The sequence below is a fragment of the Stegastes partitus genome, unplaced genomic scaffold (genome assembly GCF_000690725.1).
Source record: "Stegastes partitus isolate 25-593 unplaced genomic scaffold, Stegastes_partitus-1.0.2 Scaffold13, whole genome shotgun sequence".
NCBI classification, from domain to species: domain Eukaryota; kingdom Metazoa; phylum Chordata; class Actinopteri; family Pomacentridae; genus Stegastes; species Stegastes partitus.
The window spans coordinates 1,403,423-1,420,219 of NW_007577744.1; the positions used below are offsets into that span (position 1 = coordinate 1,403,423).

Here is a 16,797-nt window from a genome sequence, read left to right on the forward strand (position 1 = left end):
AAAAGGAGGGTCATGTGTGCACCTTGAGGATTTTTTTTTTTTTTGTGCCATCGTGGCTGTCTGTGTCTCCATCTGTCCCACTCTGGCGATATCTCTCTCTCTCACTTTTTGCATCCTTTATATTTCTGCATAGATAACAGTGCCCTGAATACCAATAAGGATTGAGTAGACGGCAGGTCAATTGTCCATCCCCGTTACTTTAGCTTATTTTATTATTTTAAAAACTTATTGGATTTCAGGACCAAATAATTCAGAGCAAACTATGTCTGCTGTACTCAATTTTAATGGACATCATTAAACTGAACAGACAGAGCTATGTGTCTCTCCATGTTTGCAGAGATCTGCAGGATTTTTATGATGACTCAAAGAATAGAGGCTGTATCAATACTTGCTTTTACTGACAAGTTGTATAAAATTATGCACTCTAAAAATTTCCAGACTGTTCTTTATCACTAACATACGCATGATGTCATTACATGACAAAAGAAAATGTACGTTGTTTTAAGTTGGGACAGGAACTACATTATGGTTTAGAAAGGACTAGAGTATCTGAGGAATGCATAAAATTGGTGCAATGCTTACAAACAGCATGCAGAGGGTAATACTGGAAAAACAGTGCAAAAGGAACATGATGGTTACAATTACGGTGAGAGCGAGGGCTCTGTTTTATGTTAAGAGAGATGTCAGAGTGGAAGAGAGGGGTAGGAAGCTGGGTCACAGCCCTCATATGCTGTTTAACACCTGACACTAAAGCCTAACCAAGGTTCATAACTCATATGGAAAAAGAGAAGAAAAAACACGGAGGGGATATTAAGACAAAAATAACCCACCCCCTCAGCTCAGTCCTCCACCTGCCCTTTTTTGGGATAGCATACCGACTTTCTGTCAAACATCTCCTGACAAAACTGTGTCCAATTTAAACAATAAAAGCTTTTTAAAGTGTAATATCAAAGATATTTAGTCTATTATTTAGTCTTTGCTTTTCCCATTCAAACACCTAAATCAAAATAACCGTTTCTGACCAAAGACATCTGACTTCACACAGTCTAAGGGAGTCACAAGAGCAAGGCCTCCAGCAGAAAATCATAGTAGGTCACTAACGGCCAGCACATGAGTCCTTGGCTTCATCCAACATGCAGCAGATCAAGGGCCTCGAACTAAAGCAGGACTGACAGTGACCTCACTGAGACCCAGCAACTGAAACAACCCTAACAAGGTATTAGCAGGCACCTCTGTATACCCTCCAACTCTCAGCCTGGGTCTAAAGAAACACAGCTGCACAGAGTGTTTTCCAGGGCGGAGGGCAAACCTGTAAGCAACGTGGTGCCCCTGGCTAAGCTCAAGGGTGCAGCTAGAAGGTCAAGAATTCAAAGCAATGGGGGGCAAAGTTTACCAAGATTATTTTTTTAATGGCATTTTCTTTCTCTAACAGAGCATTTATTTTAAAAATATCAATTTCAAAAGGTTATCATGCATGTTTTTTTCATTGTTTTCAATTTTTTAAATTAAGCTGGTCTTCATTAAATATTTTTAACCTTGCTTTAAAGCTGAGCTCATTACTAAATATTATTTAATTCTGACAGGTTTTTAAATGTCATTTTAACAAAGTCAATGTTAATTTTAAGCTAATGTTTTTCCCAATGGCTGTTTAATTTCATAGTGTCAATTTTCATTGTATTATCTATTACTCATGTTTGCTAGGTAGCCAACTTTAGCATACTGTAAAACTCTTAACACTAGCCTGGCATGGTAACTTGTTATGTCTCATTTATAAATTTATTTTTTTACTGTTCTGACACTTCTACAATTACAACATGTTTTCAGAAAAGCATTAAAACGATAATCAGCCAACTCAACGCGAACTGCATACAATCACATACTCAAATAGAAAGTCAACGATTCCTCAGTGATGGTATAACATAGAGCAGAGAAACGTTTGGTAATGAGCACACTCTAATTTTCAGGTGAAAAAAAATTATTACAACAAATTCTATTTAACATAAAGGCCATATGAAGAATTACACTGACATCCAGCAGCCGCAGCTAAACCATGGGATGTTTCTGGCTGAAACAACTAAGGACGCTGATGGTCCCATGAACACAGCAACAAAAATAGCCCTCATACGGTTTCTGCGCCTGGGCTGACAGAGAGCATGATCTTCCGCTAAGCAACTGGCGGTGATGTCCTGCTGTTTCTGCTTCCGTTCTGCATTAGGTTTCACACTTTCAGGTGTCCTAAATTGCTGCTGTGGTCTCCATCTATCTCCACTGTAAATACAGCTCTGCCTCTCCCTCCATGGTCTCATGGACAGATCAGTGACATGTAAGATGTTTCAAAGTCACATTTCTTAGTCGTAGTTTAAATATTACATATTCTAAGAGTTAGGGTACTTTTTGTTTTTGTTAATAAAAATATAATTGCTATAATATTATAAAATGTATTTTAATAGAACTGTTAAGTGGGTTTTTAACATTGCTCAGCAACATTTACTGATTATCAACAAGTGTCAAAACAGTCAAATTTTAAGCACTGAATATTTTTCAGATAGCCATACACGTTGATGGACAGGAATGTATACTAATGTGCTACAAAGTATAATTGCTGTCAATGACTGACAGAAGCCTCTAATTTTTTTTCCTTTCCTTCCAGTATAAACCAGTATTTAACAATATTAGGGAACAAAAAGCTGTCACACCACATAATGAAAGTAAGTTGGCTTTCCAAACGGATCACTGTACTGTAAGACAACAGACAGAAGTGCTGGCACTAACAGCAAAATAATGGCTAATCACTCAATAAAGCGAGAGTGTTAGCAAATGATAAACTCAGCCAAAGTAAGCCTGTCATGTCATTAAGTGTATTAAACACTGCCAGGCAACTACTCTACTGAATAACTATAACAGTGTTGCTAGTTTGATGTAAATATGGTAAAGGCTCGAACTAGCTAGTTACTAACTGCTTCTCACTGGTTTTACATTTCTATCGCAGCTCCTTACGTCACTTGCTGGCAGCCTGCTTGTTAGTCAAGTTAAGGGAGCGTGTGCAGTTTATGGGTTTGCAATAGTCTGGCTTCACTTTTGCACAGTGGCAGGAAGTGGAGATGCGTTGTCCATTTTTACATAGTTTGCAGGCCATGTGAAGTCTCGTCTGCTATCACCCGATACCTAGTATGCCTTAGTTACAGCTACAAGTCAACAGAAGTGGTTAAGAAGAGACAATTCCAGGAAACAAATCAATATCAAAAAGCCCACTCAATTGGTGTACAGATCCTACACACTCGCAACAACTAACAGTCACCGTGATTTAAAAAAAAAAAAAAGTGGCTGTATGAAATCAAATGGCCAATGGGAAAACATCACATAAAGATAAAAGTAGACTTTGGGAAAACAATTACATTTTGAAATAAAAATTGCTTGAATTAAATAAAAGGAATTTGCAATAAACTGTTAATGTAGAAATAAACAAGATTAAGTATTTCATAACAAATAGCTAAGTTTTAGCAGCCCAAAAAAATGTACAAATAGTGTTCATTTCACAGTTTTAAGGCTCCATCATAGATTTAGATTGGATATGATTATTTATTTCATAATGTTTAGTTTATGTAAATGTGAGTACATCAGAGCTCTATACGTACCATGTATATTTTCACTTTCTGCTGCAATGGGTATGAGTATAGTTTGTCCTCTAAGAATGTGGTATAGCAGTGTGTTTTTGTGTGTGTATGCATGTGCAAGCACGTATGGTGGTTGTCTCTGTGTGACTGTGGGCGTCTGGAGGAGAGAGAAGCCTCATCTGTTACCAACCCAGCCCGGCCGGCCCGCCGCGTGAAGTAGAACGACAGGGTGTCACCACCGACGACAGTGATGGATGCCCTAAATTCTGTAGGCAACTTGGGCAATTGGACGCATTAACAACAGGCACCTGCTTTCCCCTGTACAAATCTATTAAAAGATAACAGCAATGGCGGCTCCCACACTATTAGTAAATTATAGCTCTGTCTGAGTGTGAGGTAAGTGTGAGCCTCCCTTTTCCCACCTACCCCCACCTACTCTCCTGTGTCAAAGTGTCTTATTGGTAGTCTCACAGTGCCACCCAGTGGCAACAATTTATAATGCTTTTCTAAAACGTGGAGCAATGTTTGAACATGGACAAACAAAGTCAACAGAAATAACTAAGTTTACGCAAAAGAAACCATTTCACCCTTCCAGGGACAAGATGCATTTACTACAATTAAATGGCCATTTATAGTTTGTAATTTGCACTGAGTCAATGTGAAAATATGTTCCATACTGGCCAAATTATTAGCATATGAAAATGCCTCATCAAAGACAGTTGCAATTAATCACTGTCACACTTGCCATCTGAACAAAAAATGCAAAACTCCCCACAAAAACTATAATATGCACACACTGTGCAAGTTTACCATGACAACAGGCTCTAAGGCCAGTCTTGTTTACAACTGATCACTGAATGTTGGTCGGTGACAGTCGCTGGGGTGATAACCTTTAATCAGTTAACAGTTCATCCTTTTGTGATAGAGCGTGTGCCTGTCAGTAGGTTACACAAGGAAACTTGTTCTTCACCCTTCTGTGCACTTTATGGATTTCGCTTGCAAGCTAATTTTCCATAAACAAGCCCTTCTAGGAGCCGACTGGGCCAAATGGCCGTTGATAGCAGACAATGTGGCAGATATAAAACCATTATGACCTACTCAAGAGTTCCTCTATTAAAACATTAACAGAGGACCAGTACTCTCAACATGACACCATTATGACATATCTTGGGCTATAGCTCAGGTACGCAGCATAAACGTGTGTCCCATAAATTTGCTGTGGATAAATATTTCTGTGTCTGTGAGGGGGGTATATGTTTGTGAGTAGGCCAAGAATAAAGAGAGGACAAGACCAATAAATACTTTTACAGCAGGCAATTTGTCAGGATGTGTAAATGTCTCCAATTCCCAACAGCACTGGAGTAAAATTTACAGTCACTCTGGAAGTGACAATGCACAAAAAAGGACCACTTTTTACTCTCTCTCATCTCCCTCAGACCACTAAAACCTTCCCATAAATCTCCTCCGGTCCCTCCAGATGTCTGCTGTTGTCAGATATCATGCCTTGACAATGCCTTCCACCATCATTGTCTTGACAGAAATATGATATGTGAAACTGCAATGTCACATCACTTAACATGATTTAGCCTAAGCTAGCCTGCACCATTTTAATCAATCAAAAATGTCACCTTTTTTCCCTGTAATGACGGCAGAGGTATAGGATCACTGTGTTGGGGTGATCTATAAGACTTATCTAGGCTACTGATTTATGAGTACTGCCAGCTAATGTACAAAAGGAGGCTCCTTTCTTCCTGTCATCAGGGTTTCTATCAAATTGGCAAATAAGTAGGCCAGTATTACCTCATGGGCAGGAAAGGGAAGACACTTAATGTAGTCCGTTAACCCTACGCCTATGACACTGTGTGTGTTTGAAACCTATACAAAATAGCCATTACTGTGCCACCAGACAAACCTGTTTTCTGTGTCCTGTATATGCACACCATTCACTTATGCTACTGCTACTACAGTTTGGAAAAACATGTCCATCAAATGGCAGACTGTATGTGTTATTGTTGCTCGTGAATGATATTGGCTTGGTTTCGTATCCGTCCTTTGATTAAATGTCCGTCTTGCTAATTGTTCTGTAAACATTCGACAGCCTCAGTGGATTTCAGTGGTTTTCAGTAGCAGTACATCAAACTGCATTTTGTAGGTTGTCTCAAAAACTTCCAAATACTCCAAGACAAACCAGACTTGACATTACATTCACCAAAACATAACACAACTCTGTGTCTGAAGATGCACTATTGACTTAACCATGGTGAACACCAACGTCAGTGACAAAAATTAATGGGCAAATTAATCTGCTAAATGATGTTTCCCCGTTTCTGGACAAATGACAAAGTACATGCATTGCCCTCATAAAACTTTTATGCCACAATCTAATATACACATAGAAACCATGCTTAGTAGCAAAGCTCAAGTCCGATGCATTATTTCATACCAGTATACTGAATGGTACGCAGACGTCCACAGCGTAAAATCAAAAACAACAAACAGTCGCGATGGGACACTGACTGACTAATGATTTGAATCAATTTCAGTTCTTAATGTTACAAATTGGGTCATATTGATCCTCAATTAAATACAGAAAAAAAGGCCCTATAGTTTGACTTTTCAGTTTGACTCCAGTTCACTGTGAGCTAAACCACTGACTTCTACTGTTTGCCTACTAACGAACAAAAGAACCACAACTAATACGTATAATAATGGTCTTGAAAGTCTCATTGTCAGACTAAGGGTTGGGGTTTTTTTTTGCTTGTTATTGATGTATGTCAACAACACTAACTTTGTAGTTAGTGCTGCACTTGCCCTTATGACGGAGTTTGCATTTTAAGTTGTGTTAATTGCATTATTACAAAAATCTATTTTTGGCATTTGTAAAGCAATTTAGAATCGAACAGAGTAAGTAACCCAATTGGTATGCAAATTGTTTTTTTTCTACCCACCCGGAACAAACATTGCACAAGCAGACTGGGAACTGTACCTGTAACCACAACAGAGTGACTGGATCCACACGCCAGCAGCTTCACATTGCCCAGCCTGGCTGAAGTGAACTCTCTTAGATGGGCCTCCTGTGGACCAATGTACCCTGGCCTTCCATGTCCAGTCTGGCCAAGCTCCGCTGTACCCCAGCAAAGCAGATCCATATCCAACTCACACTGTATGTCCAGGGAACATAGACCAAGTAATGGTTAAGTAAGTTTGCTTGGTACTTTTTGTAATTGCAACTTTTATTTTATAACTACTTATTCATAAATAAGAACTGTATATATATGCATGACATCATTTTTTTTTCTGACCTTATACTCTGATTAGAAACTACAGTTTTCAACCTGAAAAAGTAGTCGTATAGCTGTAGCTTTTCATCTAATCATGGTCTGTTACTATCAATATACAAAAGACGCAACATATAATATGACAAAGAAAAAGAAAATGTTTTTATTCAAAATAGCTGATAATAAACACTGGTCTTCTAGTCAACATTAAGCTTGCATAAAACCAGTCAGAAGTTCTCAGCCTTATTTGTAATGAACTGTGGATCACCAATATGCTACTCAACATGTTTATTTACAGTCTGCCCTCTGTGCTAATTAGAATGTGACCCTGCACACACATGCAGACACACACTGAAGTTGCATGCATACACATACACACACTCCCCACAGCAATATTACCAGCACAATTCCATCCGACTGATATTGGAATTTTCCGAAAGAGCAAACCAATAGATAACCTATTACAAAACTATAAGAGATCAATAGCTAATTTCTTTGCATTGATTACCACTTGGACATTTAACATGCACCCTGTGGCCACAACGTGTGTTCCACAAGCTTAGATCCCCATTGGCCCTCATGAGTATTAAAATTATCGATTCAGACAGAGGACTAAAAATGTCAAGCTGTTCATTAATCTTAATAAAGACTGGACTTGACCAAGGCACCCTTTCTCCCAATGCAGGGATACAACCTATCCAACTAGGAGCACATACACGGCATAGATTAATGAGCTTCTACTGAGGGATGTGATTTAAGTCTTTGCCATTAATAGATCAATTACAAAAGAACAAGTCTTTTGTAATAGTGCTTACTTTTACCTCGAGTGCACCTCAATACAAGATTTTAAAATTCATACCAATAGAAGTTTTATCTTGAGAAATTTCAAAGAAACTTCACAAAACAAGCAGTAATGAGGTCTTTATGTGTTATGAAGCTGCATCTGCCATTATGCTACAGATGGTCCTCTGCGGTCCCTAATAGACAAATGTTATCAGGCGCTGCCTAACAACCAGCTTCATCTCCCTCTAATGTAGATGAGTTTCAAAGCATGCAGGGCTGTCCTTAGCTTAATGAGGGCCCTAAGCAGGATTTGATTTGCTCACTTTTCTCACTTTTAATTACTTTCATATTTCTGCCACACTTGCGCATACATTTCCCTTTTCACAACTGATTGGCAGTCAAGTTGTTGCCTTGATTTGCCACATTCATATCCACTAATCAGAGATGGGGGTACTGCATCATTCTGAAATAAACACAATTAGAGTACACATAAATATCTGGGGTTTTTTTTATTTATTTATTTTTAAAAGGAAGTTGAAACATGTGGCCCACTGACCAAACCCTGCTTCAAGAAAGAGCTCTAAACTTTACTATGTATGCCACCACTGGCAGAGTCAGAGTTGTATTTTGATATGGATTCTATCACAAACATCCTTATATATATATATATATATATATATATATATATATATATATAAAACACCAGAGAGTAACAGCCTAATCCATTACGCACCGCAAACCTGGTCATGCCACTTGAAACTGTCATTTTCCCTTCACCAATCCCGCTGTTGAATTAATTATCACAGATTTTACAAAAGCTATGGTTTTTGTACAGTTATTCCAGATAAGGGCTAAGGTCTGCGTCTCTTTTCTCAGGCTAGTCCACACTCTCTGAATGAGCACTATTGGACTTAAAGCCAATAAGCTGTAAAAGGCATTCTGCTTCAAGTTGTGCTTTTAAATTCACATTGGAGTGACATTACGATAGCAATACCTTCACATTTTGTAGCACTGTGAAATATATTCTAGCTAAATGTTAAATCTGTTATTCACTCAAAAATTAAGGAAAAGAATTGGAATCTCTCTTATTAGAAGTGCATTGACCTACAATAAAAGCCTAAACACAGATACTAACAAGCAGCTGCAGTTTGTAACTCTGCATGACAAGCAACACCAAACACATACAAGTAAGAAACGAGTGTAGCAGCAAACAGCCACCAAGGACTAACCTGTGCCAATTTTTAGGTAGAAATTTGCATTTCTTCGTCTTGTTGTGTCACATTTCCTTTTCAACCTTTATACTTCTTTTGTTGGTTCCTTGGATTTTTCACATTGTTCTGACTGTCTTGTTGCCCTGACTTCATATCCCCCTCCTCCCCCCAGTGTGCTCACAACAGTGGCATGGTAACGGTCTCCATAGCACTTTCTGTTGCACTACAGGAGCTGATCAACACTAACCCATTATCAGCTAAACTTGGGTAAACTTTGAGAGCAACTAAGTATTTTATACAGTCACTGTAAACACACACAGCATTGTGGTGGCAACTTCATTATTAGTGAATGGCATCTCTAACAATAAGCACAGTTGGGAACCCCTACAGTCTGTATATTTACTTTCCGATGTGCTCATAAATAAACTTTCTGCAACAACATAAAACAGTGAGTCATTGGATGACTAACACTAACTGTCACTATTTGAAACCTCTCCATATAGTCAGACCCCTACTTAAAAGGTAATATGTCAATTCAATTACATATATGTAAAAGTATACTATGCACAGCTGCAAAGAAACTGCACAGCATCAAATTAAATAAAGCCCATTTTATTTTTGGATAGGCACAAACGGTAATTTGTCACAATGCTCCATCCCTAATCCATTATACATACCAATTTTATATAATGCTAACTACATGCTTACAGTTACAGTATAAATCAAATCAGGTTTATTGTCATTTTGCTGCACATACACAGTACAGTAGTACAGGCAAGATGAGAGAGCGTTTCTTCAGGATCATTTAATTTGTAGGTTTTGCGGAATGCACGTCTGGGGTAGGCAAGACACTAAACGTTCACTCTCGCTGTTTCCTGAAGGGGCTGCTGCCATCATGTTGAACATGGTGAACCTCTTCAGGTCCTGGTAGGTCTTCAGGGACACAACGACACACATGATGATGTGATGATGGTGAAGCTGCAGATGCTGCCCAGAGCTAGCTGTCTGTCTGTCCACCTGGAACAATGTTGTCCCCTCCAGCTTTATTCCAGACTGGGATGTTGTCATTGGAGCCATGTTTCTGTAAAATCAAACACACAGCAGTCTTTCCACTGTCCGCGGGTTTCTCCCAGCAAACATAGCTCATCCAGCTCGCCATCGAGGGAGCGGACATTGGAGAGCAGGAGCGACAGTACTGCTGGTCAGGAGGGGTTAGCCTGTAGCCTAGCATGGATCCCGGCTCTCTTCCTCTTCCTTTGTTTACGTTCGTACCATTTGCGCCTCCTTTTCTCTCGAGTAACTGCCGGCATAGTCTCCGATCGGACTCCGTGTTGGTGTAGTATGTCCAAATCACAACCAATCGCCGCAATTTTAGCGCTGTTTATTGTCTTGATGTTCAGCAAAGTCTCTCGGCTTTAAAGTACTAAATATAGTATTCAAGGGGGAAAAAAAGGAAAATATGTACATGCATTTACTGACACTCAAAGAAGTTTTTGACCTAAAATGTAAATGCTGTTCACGTTCACTTTCTCTACAGCTTCTTTTGGCCACTGCCTGACGACCATCCACATTTCCTTTGTGTATTGCATTGTGGGACAGTAATAGCCATCCATCAACAGCCCATTAAAAAATTGACTATATGCGTTTTCATATGGTTTGAGTATACTTGATTTTGTTGCTTTTTTGTCACATGTATTAAAAACCCAGAACTACTATGCAGTAAGAATTTGGAACATGCTGTAAACAGGCTTGTTCCAGATGAACTACACCTCGCCTGGAATGCAAACGAAAGCAGGCAGCAGCAGGAGGGAGCAGTGACAAAAAGCTACAGTTAAGACAGCCAGTTTCCAACACTCTTCCCAGTCTACACAGAGAGTCAGAAATATTTACACTCAGGTTAATCCGATATCTCTATTTAATGAGTTATCAGACCAATCTATTCTGCTTGCACTCTGTCCCCAACTCCTACTCACATTAAAATAGAGAAAAAAAAAAATTTTAAAAACTAGATGGGCTCTCCTCCAAAGCACACCATCATATCAGTTTGCCACTGTATATATTTTAGCTGCCCAGACTTGATTGCTGGTCCTTTCCCTCAGAAATTCAAAACATGAATGAATGGTCAAATGCACAGGGAAAAGAAAGCTGAAAATCAGGACTACAGTTTTGCATTCTTGATCTGTCAGATATTTAAACTGGCAGTGCTTCACAACATATGTCATTTTAAAAATCTCCACATACTCCTTGTTCGCCAAAACATAATGTCACTTCATGACATTTAATACTGATACTGTAAACGCACTCAAAAACAGACCATATGAGACATACAAACTGTCTGGTGTGCGTATACTTCATTTAACCACTTTCCCAGCATGAGCGCACATTATACTAAATATACTCTCTCATATGGCCTGGACATGCCATATTTTTAAAGAGCATAACTTTACAGACAAAGATCAGTTTATTTAAATGTATTCGCCAGATGGAAAGCAGTTTCCTGAAGGTGACATTCATCTGCACCAATGCTACCCACAGAGTTCAACTTCGATTAACACATACCAGTGAACTAATCAGAGGCCATCTTCACAGAGTTGCACATTGAAGGATGAAGCTATAGCAAGCCGGAGTTGCACCATTCACCTTTGTTTAACCTCCCAGTTGAAGGAGTTCTACATAACAGGAAGCACAAATGACTCGAGCACAAAATAACTTAAGGTGCTTCTGAAATTAGTTGAGCTACACTAGAGTAGACACCTAAAAGTGATTTTTAACCTCCAAATACATATAACCTAATGCACATACATGATAATAGCAAAGGTATGTCATTGTAAAACTTTAACCTTTCATGTAACCGAATAATGGAAGCCAAAGAAGTGCTTGCTGTTTGCAGCATAATCTGCATTACATTTAGATTATTATAGACAATACTATGTGTTTTGAAACTGGACTGTATTTACTGTGATTAAGGATGGTTATATGTAAAATAACAACAGCAACAAAAAATAGTTTGTTACAATGAACAAATTAAGCTGGAAGACGGTTGGAAAATACTTTACGGTACACTGTGATTACAGCAGGTCCCTCCTTCCAACATTGCTTTATGATTCAAATGGACACAGGTGCCCTCTAACTCCGGTATCCATTGAAACCCTGGCTAATGGAAAATCAGGCCCATCCACAGATTTCTGTATGTCCGAGATACTCAGTCCCTCACTGCAGTGAAAATAAACCACTTATGCTGACTAAAAATGCTGGAAATGTAACATTTTTGTACTCTTAAACTTGTCATCATCGTCCTGTTTCCATCACCCAACAGATCTCCAAAACGAAGGCATTTATGGCCAAGTGCTGTCAACACGCAGAAGAGGGACGGCAGCCACAGGAGCCCAGGGGAAAGCTAGTTTTATGTGGGGAGCATTTTCTGCTGCCTTGAATAAAACTTCACAGTTAGTCCTTAGACCTAACTTAATTTCACCTACCCATCTAAATGTTCTTTGTTAAGCACTTTGTAACCTTATTGCATCTGATGATTTAATATAACTGCAGTGCTGCCTGTTACTGTTCCCAATTCTAGCATAATCTATACAGGTATTGTGAGTAATGTTTACAATGGGCCTTACACTTAAAAGTCTGTTATGTGTAACATTTTACCCAACTATTTTTTGCTTTGGACTTTGTCAATTATGACTTCTGTAAAAGATTCACATTTAATTTATAATCAGTTGCAAAAAGAACAACAGAGAACAGTTTGATGGCCCGTACTAGTGGTTTTGTTCTTACCATTATGACCCAGATTATATTGTTTCCTGAATCTCCATTTCTACAAGCACAGCAAAATACAGCATCTTTCTCGCAGAAATATTCTAGCCATTCTTTATTTTTAAACCATGAGCTACAAAACGAAGGCCTCACTCCAATTTATAGATCGCTGGAGTGTATTTTTAGACACGTTTGCATAAGCTCTTCCTTTCCAAGCTTGTCTGGCACTTGTTAAATTGCAGGCCGAGGTGTGGGGGCGAGTCAGGGGTCGGATGGCGGGAGTAATCTTATAGTGGACGAGACACTTGAGACGCTCAGGCTAACTTAGTTTGGAGTCTTTCTTAGGACTTTGCTACTGGTAGCAATAGTGCTTTCTGCAGCTGTGGATGGTGGCAGACTTCAATCTCTCCAACAACTTAGACTATCCCTGAAGCTATATTTGGACAGTTAGAAAACACCAGAAGAGTTGAGTTGTCCAGAGGCGGACCTGCGCATTTTCAATCACGGAGTTACTCACAATGCAACGATACATTAAGCATTCAAGTTTCAACCGAGGATATAAAGGCAAGCTTTAATGCACCCGAAGAACTGCGTGTGGTTTTATGACAGAAGTTAACAGTACAAAAAAAGTTTATTATTCATTTTAGCAACTAACCTAAGCTAACGAGTATGCTAGCTAATGTCAGCACGTTCATTGGGGAGAGCTTCGTTTTATGACCCTAGCCCACGTATAACCACACACCTACAAGTTCTTTCTAAATTCTTAAGAACACATTAAAGCTTAAAAAAGCAGCTACATGTCGAGGGAAAGCTTCATTTCACGCACACCGTTCAACCATTGTCACAAATACGGTTTAGCTAACCGCACTCACGCCTCACACAGCCGTTTTTTTTTAGGTTACTATATTATGGTTGTGTAACTGCAGACAAGCACCTCAATTCATGTTCTTCCTGAAAACAAAACAGGTAATTGTTGTGACTTACAAAAGTGTGGGAGAAAGCTGATGAGGAAACGCAAACCACCTGCGTAGTCTGCCGGTGCGCGCCGAGAAAAACTCTTCAGCGAGGTCAAAAACCAACGAAGAAGAAGTGTCCGGAACCCAAGCAGCCAATCAGAGAGCAGCCTCAGGTCACCTGTTTGCCAAGACATGTTATTGTTGCTGTTGTATGAAATATGTAATAATAGGTTTAAAAGAGTATGCATTAACATAACCATGAACCCACAGAAGACGTTTACTCAGTTGTCTTACTAACGCTGAAGAGTCCGCATAAATTAATATTTTTTTGTGATTTTTTAATGGAATTTTTGAAATGTTAAGCATTTTTTTTCCAAAATAGTGAGCAAATTAACTAAATATTGTTCACTACTGGTAAAAAAAAAAATCGACTTAGAAAAATTAATAACAAATCTAGTTCTTCGTCATGTTAAAATGACTGTACCAAAATACAGTATGTTAACCTAAAATCAGCCCAAAACAGTGACACATGTATGCACTGAATGAAGACAGTTGTTGTGTTTACACCAGAGACTGTGGCTTCAACATGCAACTGCAAAAAGAGTATTTGTCTTCTGTATTCCAAATGTATTTTCCAAAAAATAGAATTTAAAGGGTAATACCTTTGTGGCATTTTAAATAACAGTTCTTTGATTATGTTAGACAGCACATATTTATAGAGGAGAGTAAATATATTATTTCATACCATTAGGAGTTCAGTCTGTCCTTTTATATTTAATAGATGTTTGGTTGTTTTTGGAATAAGTGTTTCTGTTTGAGATCTTTTTGAATTATTTTGTCACAGATGGAAAGGGCATCAATAGCAACACCATAATTGGCTAAAGTAACCATGTCATATATATTTGAGGTGCAGCCTGTTTAACATGTAACATCAGTTGACAGTGCACTTATTACAGTACCTCAGGAGACAGGAAAGTTTCTCTATAAAATCTTCATATTAACACATAAGGAAAGGAGAAATGGAAGAGCGCTCAATCATTCCACTCCTTATGTCTTTTTGAAAATCCAAGAAACGTTATGTCACAATCATCAAATAAATATTTATTATTAACTACGCCCACATGTATGTATGTATGTATGTATGTATGTATGTATGTATGTCTGTTTTCCACAAGTTAATTAAAAAATAGAGATGTTTCTAAGATTTTGGGATCGCTCTAGAAACTCAAATCACATGCTTTGGTCAGGACTGACAATAAAGATAATGTGTTAATCAAGAGGAAACTAATTTTAAAATGTTGTCTTTTCATTTTTCTTTTTTTTTTCTTACCAGGGAGTTTTGAATTTGCTTTATTAAAGGAGATTACCTTTTTTTAGATTTTGAAATTAATGTGTAAACTGAAGCTCTCTGTTGCAACATGGCTAATGCTGAGATTTAGATCTGAGGTGTTTTCTGTGCTTTCAGGGGTAATCTGAGGACTATTTTATGGCTGTTGAAGTGATTTATGTTTGTTGATGTGCCCGTGGTTCACATGAATCCTTCTTCAATGAGTGAAGTGAACTCCAAAAGGGTTCTCTCAGTCTTCCTTCTGTGCCTGGGACTTGCAGAAACAACATGACAGACTTGTTGCAGAGTCACTTTTGCCACCTCCCCATCATGATTTTACTGTGACTGACCTCCAGGGGGCTCTCAAACGCATCTGGCACAGTTTTTGCTGTTGTTTTACTTTATTAATAACAATACAATAATGTTACAATACAAATGACATTTAGCAGAAAACCTGAAATAAAATGAATTATTAGTGACAAACAGATGCACAAATAAAGCTGCACAATGTAAAAGGTAAGTGGGGTATATGGTACAGAAATTAGGAGGGGGAAAATGTAAATAAATTACACATAAATAGCAAATCGGCAAAATTCAAAGCAGACTAAATCATCTAGCAATGTTCTACACAATGTTTTTGAAGAGATGAGATAAAGGCATTTTTTTTTCTTTTTTTAAACTCTACAGACAGAGCAGTAAAAAAAGAAACTGAAGAAATCCAAGGTTATGGATGTTATATTTGACAGAATGATTTTAACAGCTTGTTAACTTCATTGTTATTAGACTTTACATTCAACAACTGGACTGAACTTTCTGTAACAGGGACCAAGACCTTATGAATCTTTCCGATTAATAAGAAAATTTTAATTTTAAAGGTCACTTGAATGAGTGCAACTGTAAAATAAATGAGAGGATTCAGCCTTATAGTTGCAGGAGGAATATAAAGGCAGACAATGGATCTAAAATTGTGATTGAATCCATTCAGAAATAAGGAAAAATTGTAATATGAATTTCCTCAGTTTTGGGACACTGGCTTTGAGTAGAAGTAAGAACGGCTCTATTGCGAGAAAGTTTCTAAAAAATCTTTCACAGTCTAACAATCACGGCTGCCCTGAGAAAGGTTCAATGATGAAGATGCTTTAATGAGAGACCACATTTAAACAGATACACTTTTAAGAACTTTAGAATACTAGAAACAAGAAAATGTCTAAAGCTCTTTGTTGGATGAAGCTTTAATACATAGCAAAGTTGAAACACCTTAATCATAACAGTTTTTAGAAGAACTGTTTCTTATTTTTCTTGCTTGTTACTTGTGATGTGCGTGTGAGTGTGTGTGTCACAGCCATACAGTTCATGGTCAAGGGCTTGTTTACGTAAAGTGGGAAGTTTAACAACTAATTAGGCCCATTTGAAATCAGTTATTATTGCATTAATAACTGCATTACATAAGGGGTATATTGAAGTGTTCAACTTCTTCCAAAACCTTTTTCGATCTTTTAAACTTTGATTTTATGTGTCAAATGTTGACTTTTGTTTTTAAATGCAAGTCTAAATGTTCAATCCAAATTTCAATTCAGTTTTATGTATGCAGCACGAATTACAAATATGTCATTTCTATTGCACTTCACCTCACAAAACTATGCAGAGAACCACAACAAATCTAAAATGTTCCTTCAATTGTATTTGAACAAGCACTTTGCAACAGATTAAATGGTGTGATCTATTTGAAGCTCTTTTGGAAGGAACAAACATGGGAACTGAGTGACTTCCAGTTTCTGCCTGCAGCCCTCTAGTGTCCCCTCTCCACAGTGGAGGGCAGTAGAGGTCTTCAAGCAGACTTTCTCAGGGCGTGTCCTACACACTGAACGA

General features: G+C 38.2%; 1 protein-coding gene across 1 annotated transcript in view; it reads right to left on the reverse strand.

Annotated features, from left to right (window-relative positions):
- The window catches only part of LOC103362503 (ultraviolet-B receptor UVR8-like), a gene marked incomplete at its 5' end in the record, with an annotated part of 292,781 nt that extends 285,991 nt beyond the window's left edge, over window positions 1–6,790 (reverse strand). Inside the window, one exon of the mRNA XM_008288878.1 lies at window positions 6,601–6,790. Within this exon, the coding sequence (XP_008287100.1) occupies window positions 6,601–6,790 (190 nt within the window). The remainder of the gene's footprint in view (window positions 1–6,600) is intronic.
- Between the last annotated feature and the right edge of the window lie 10,007 nt (window positions 6,791–16,797).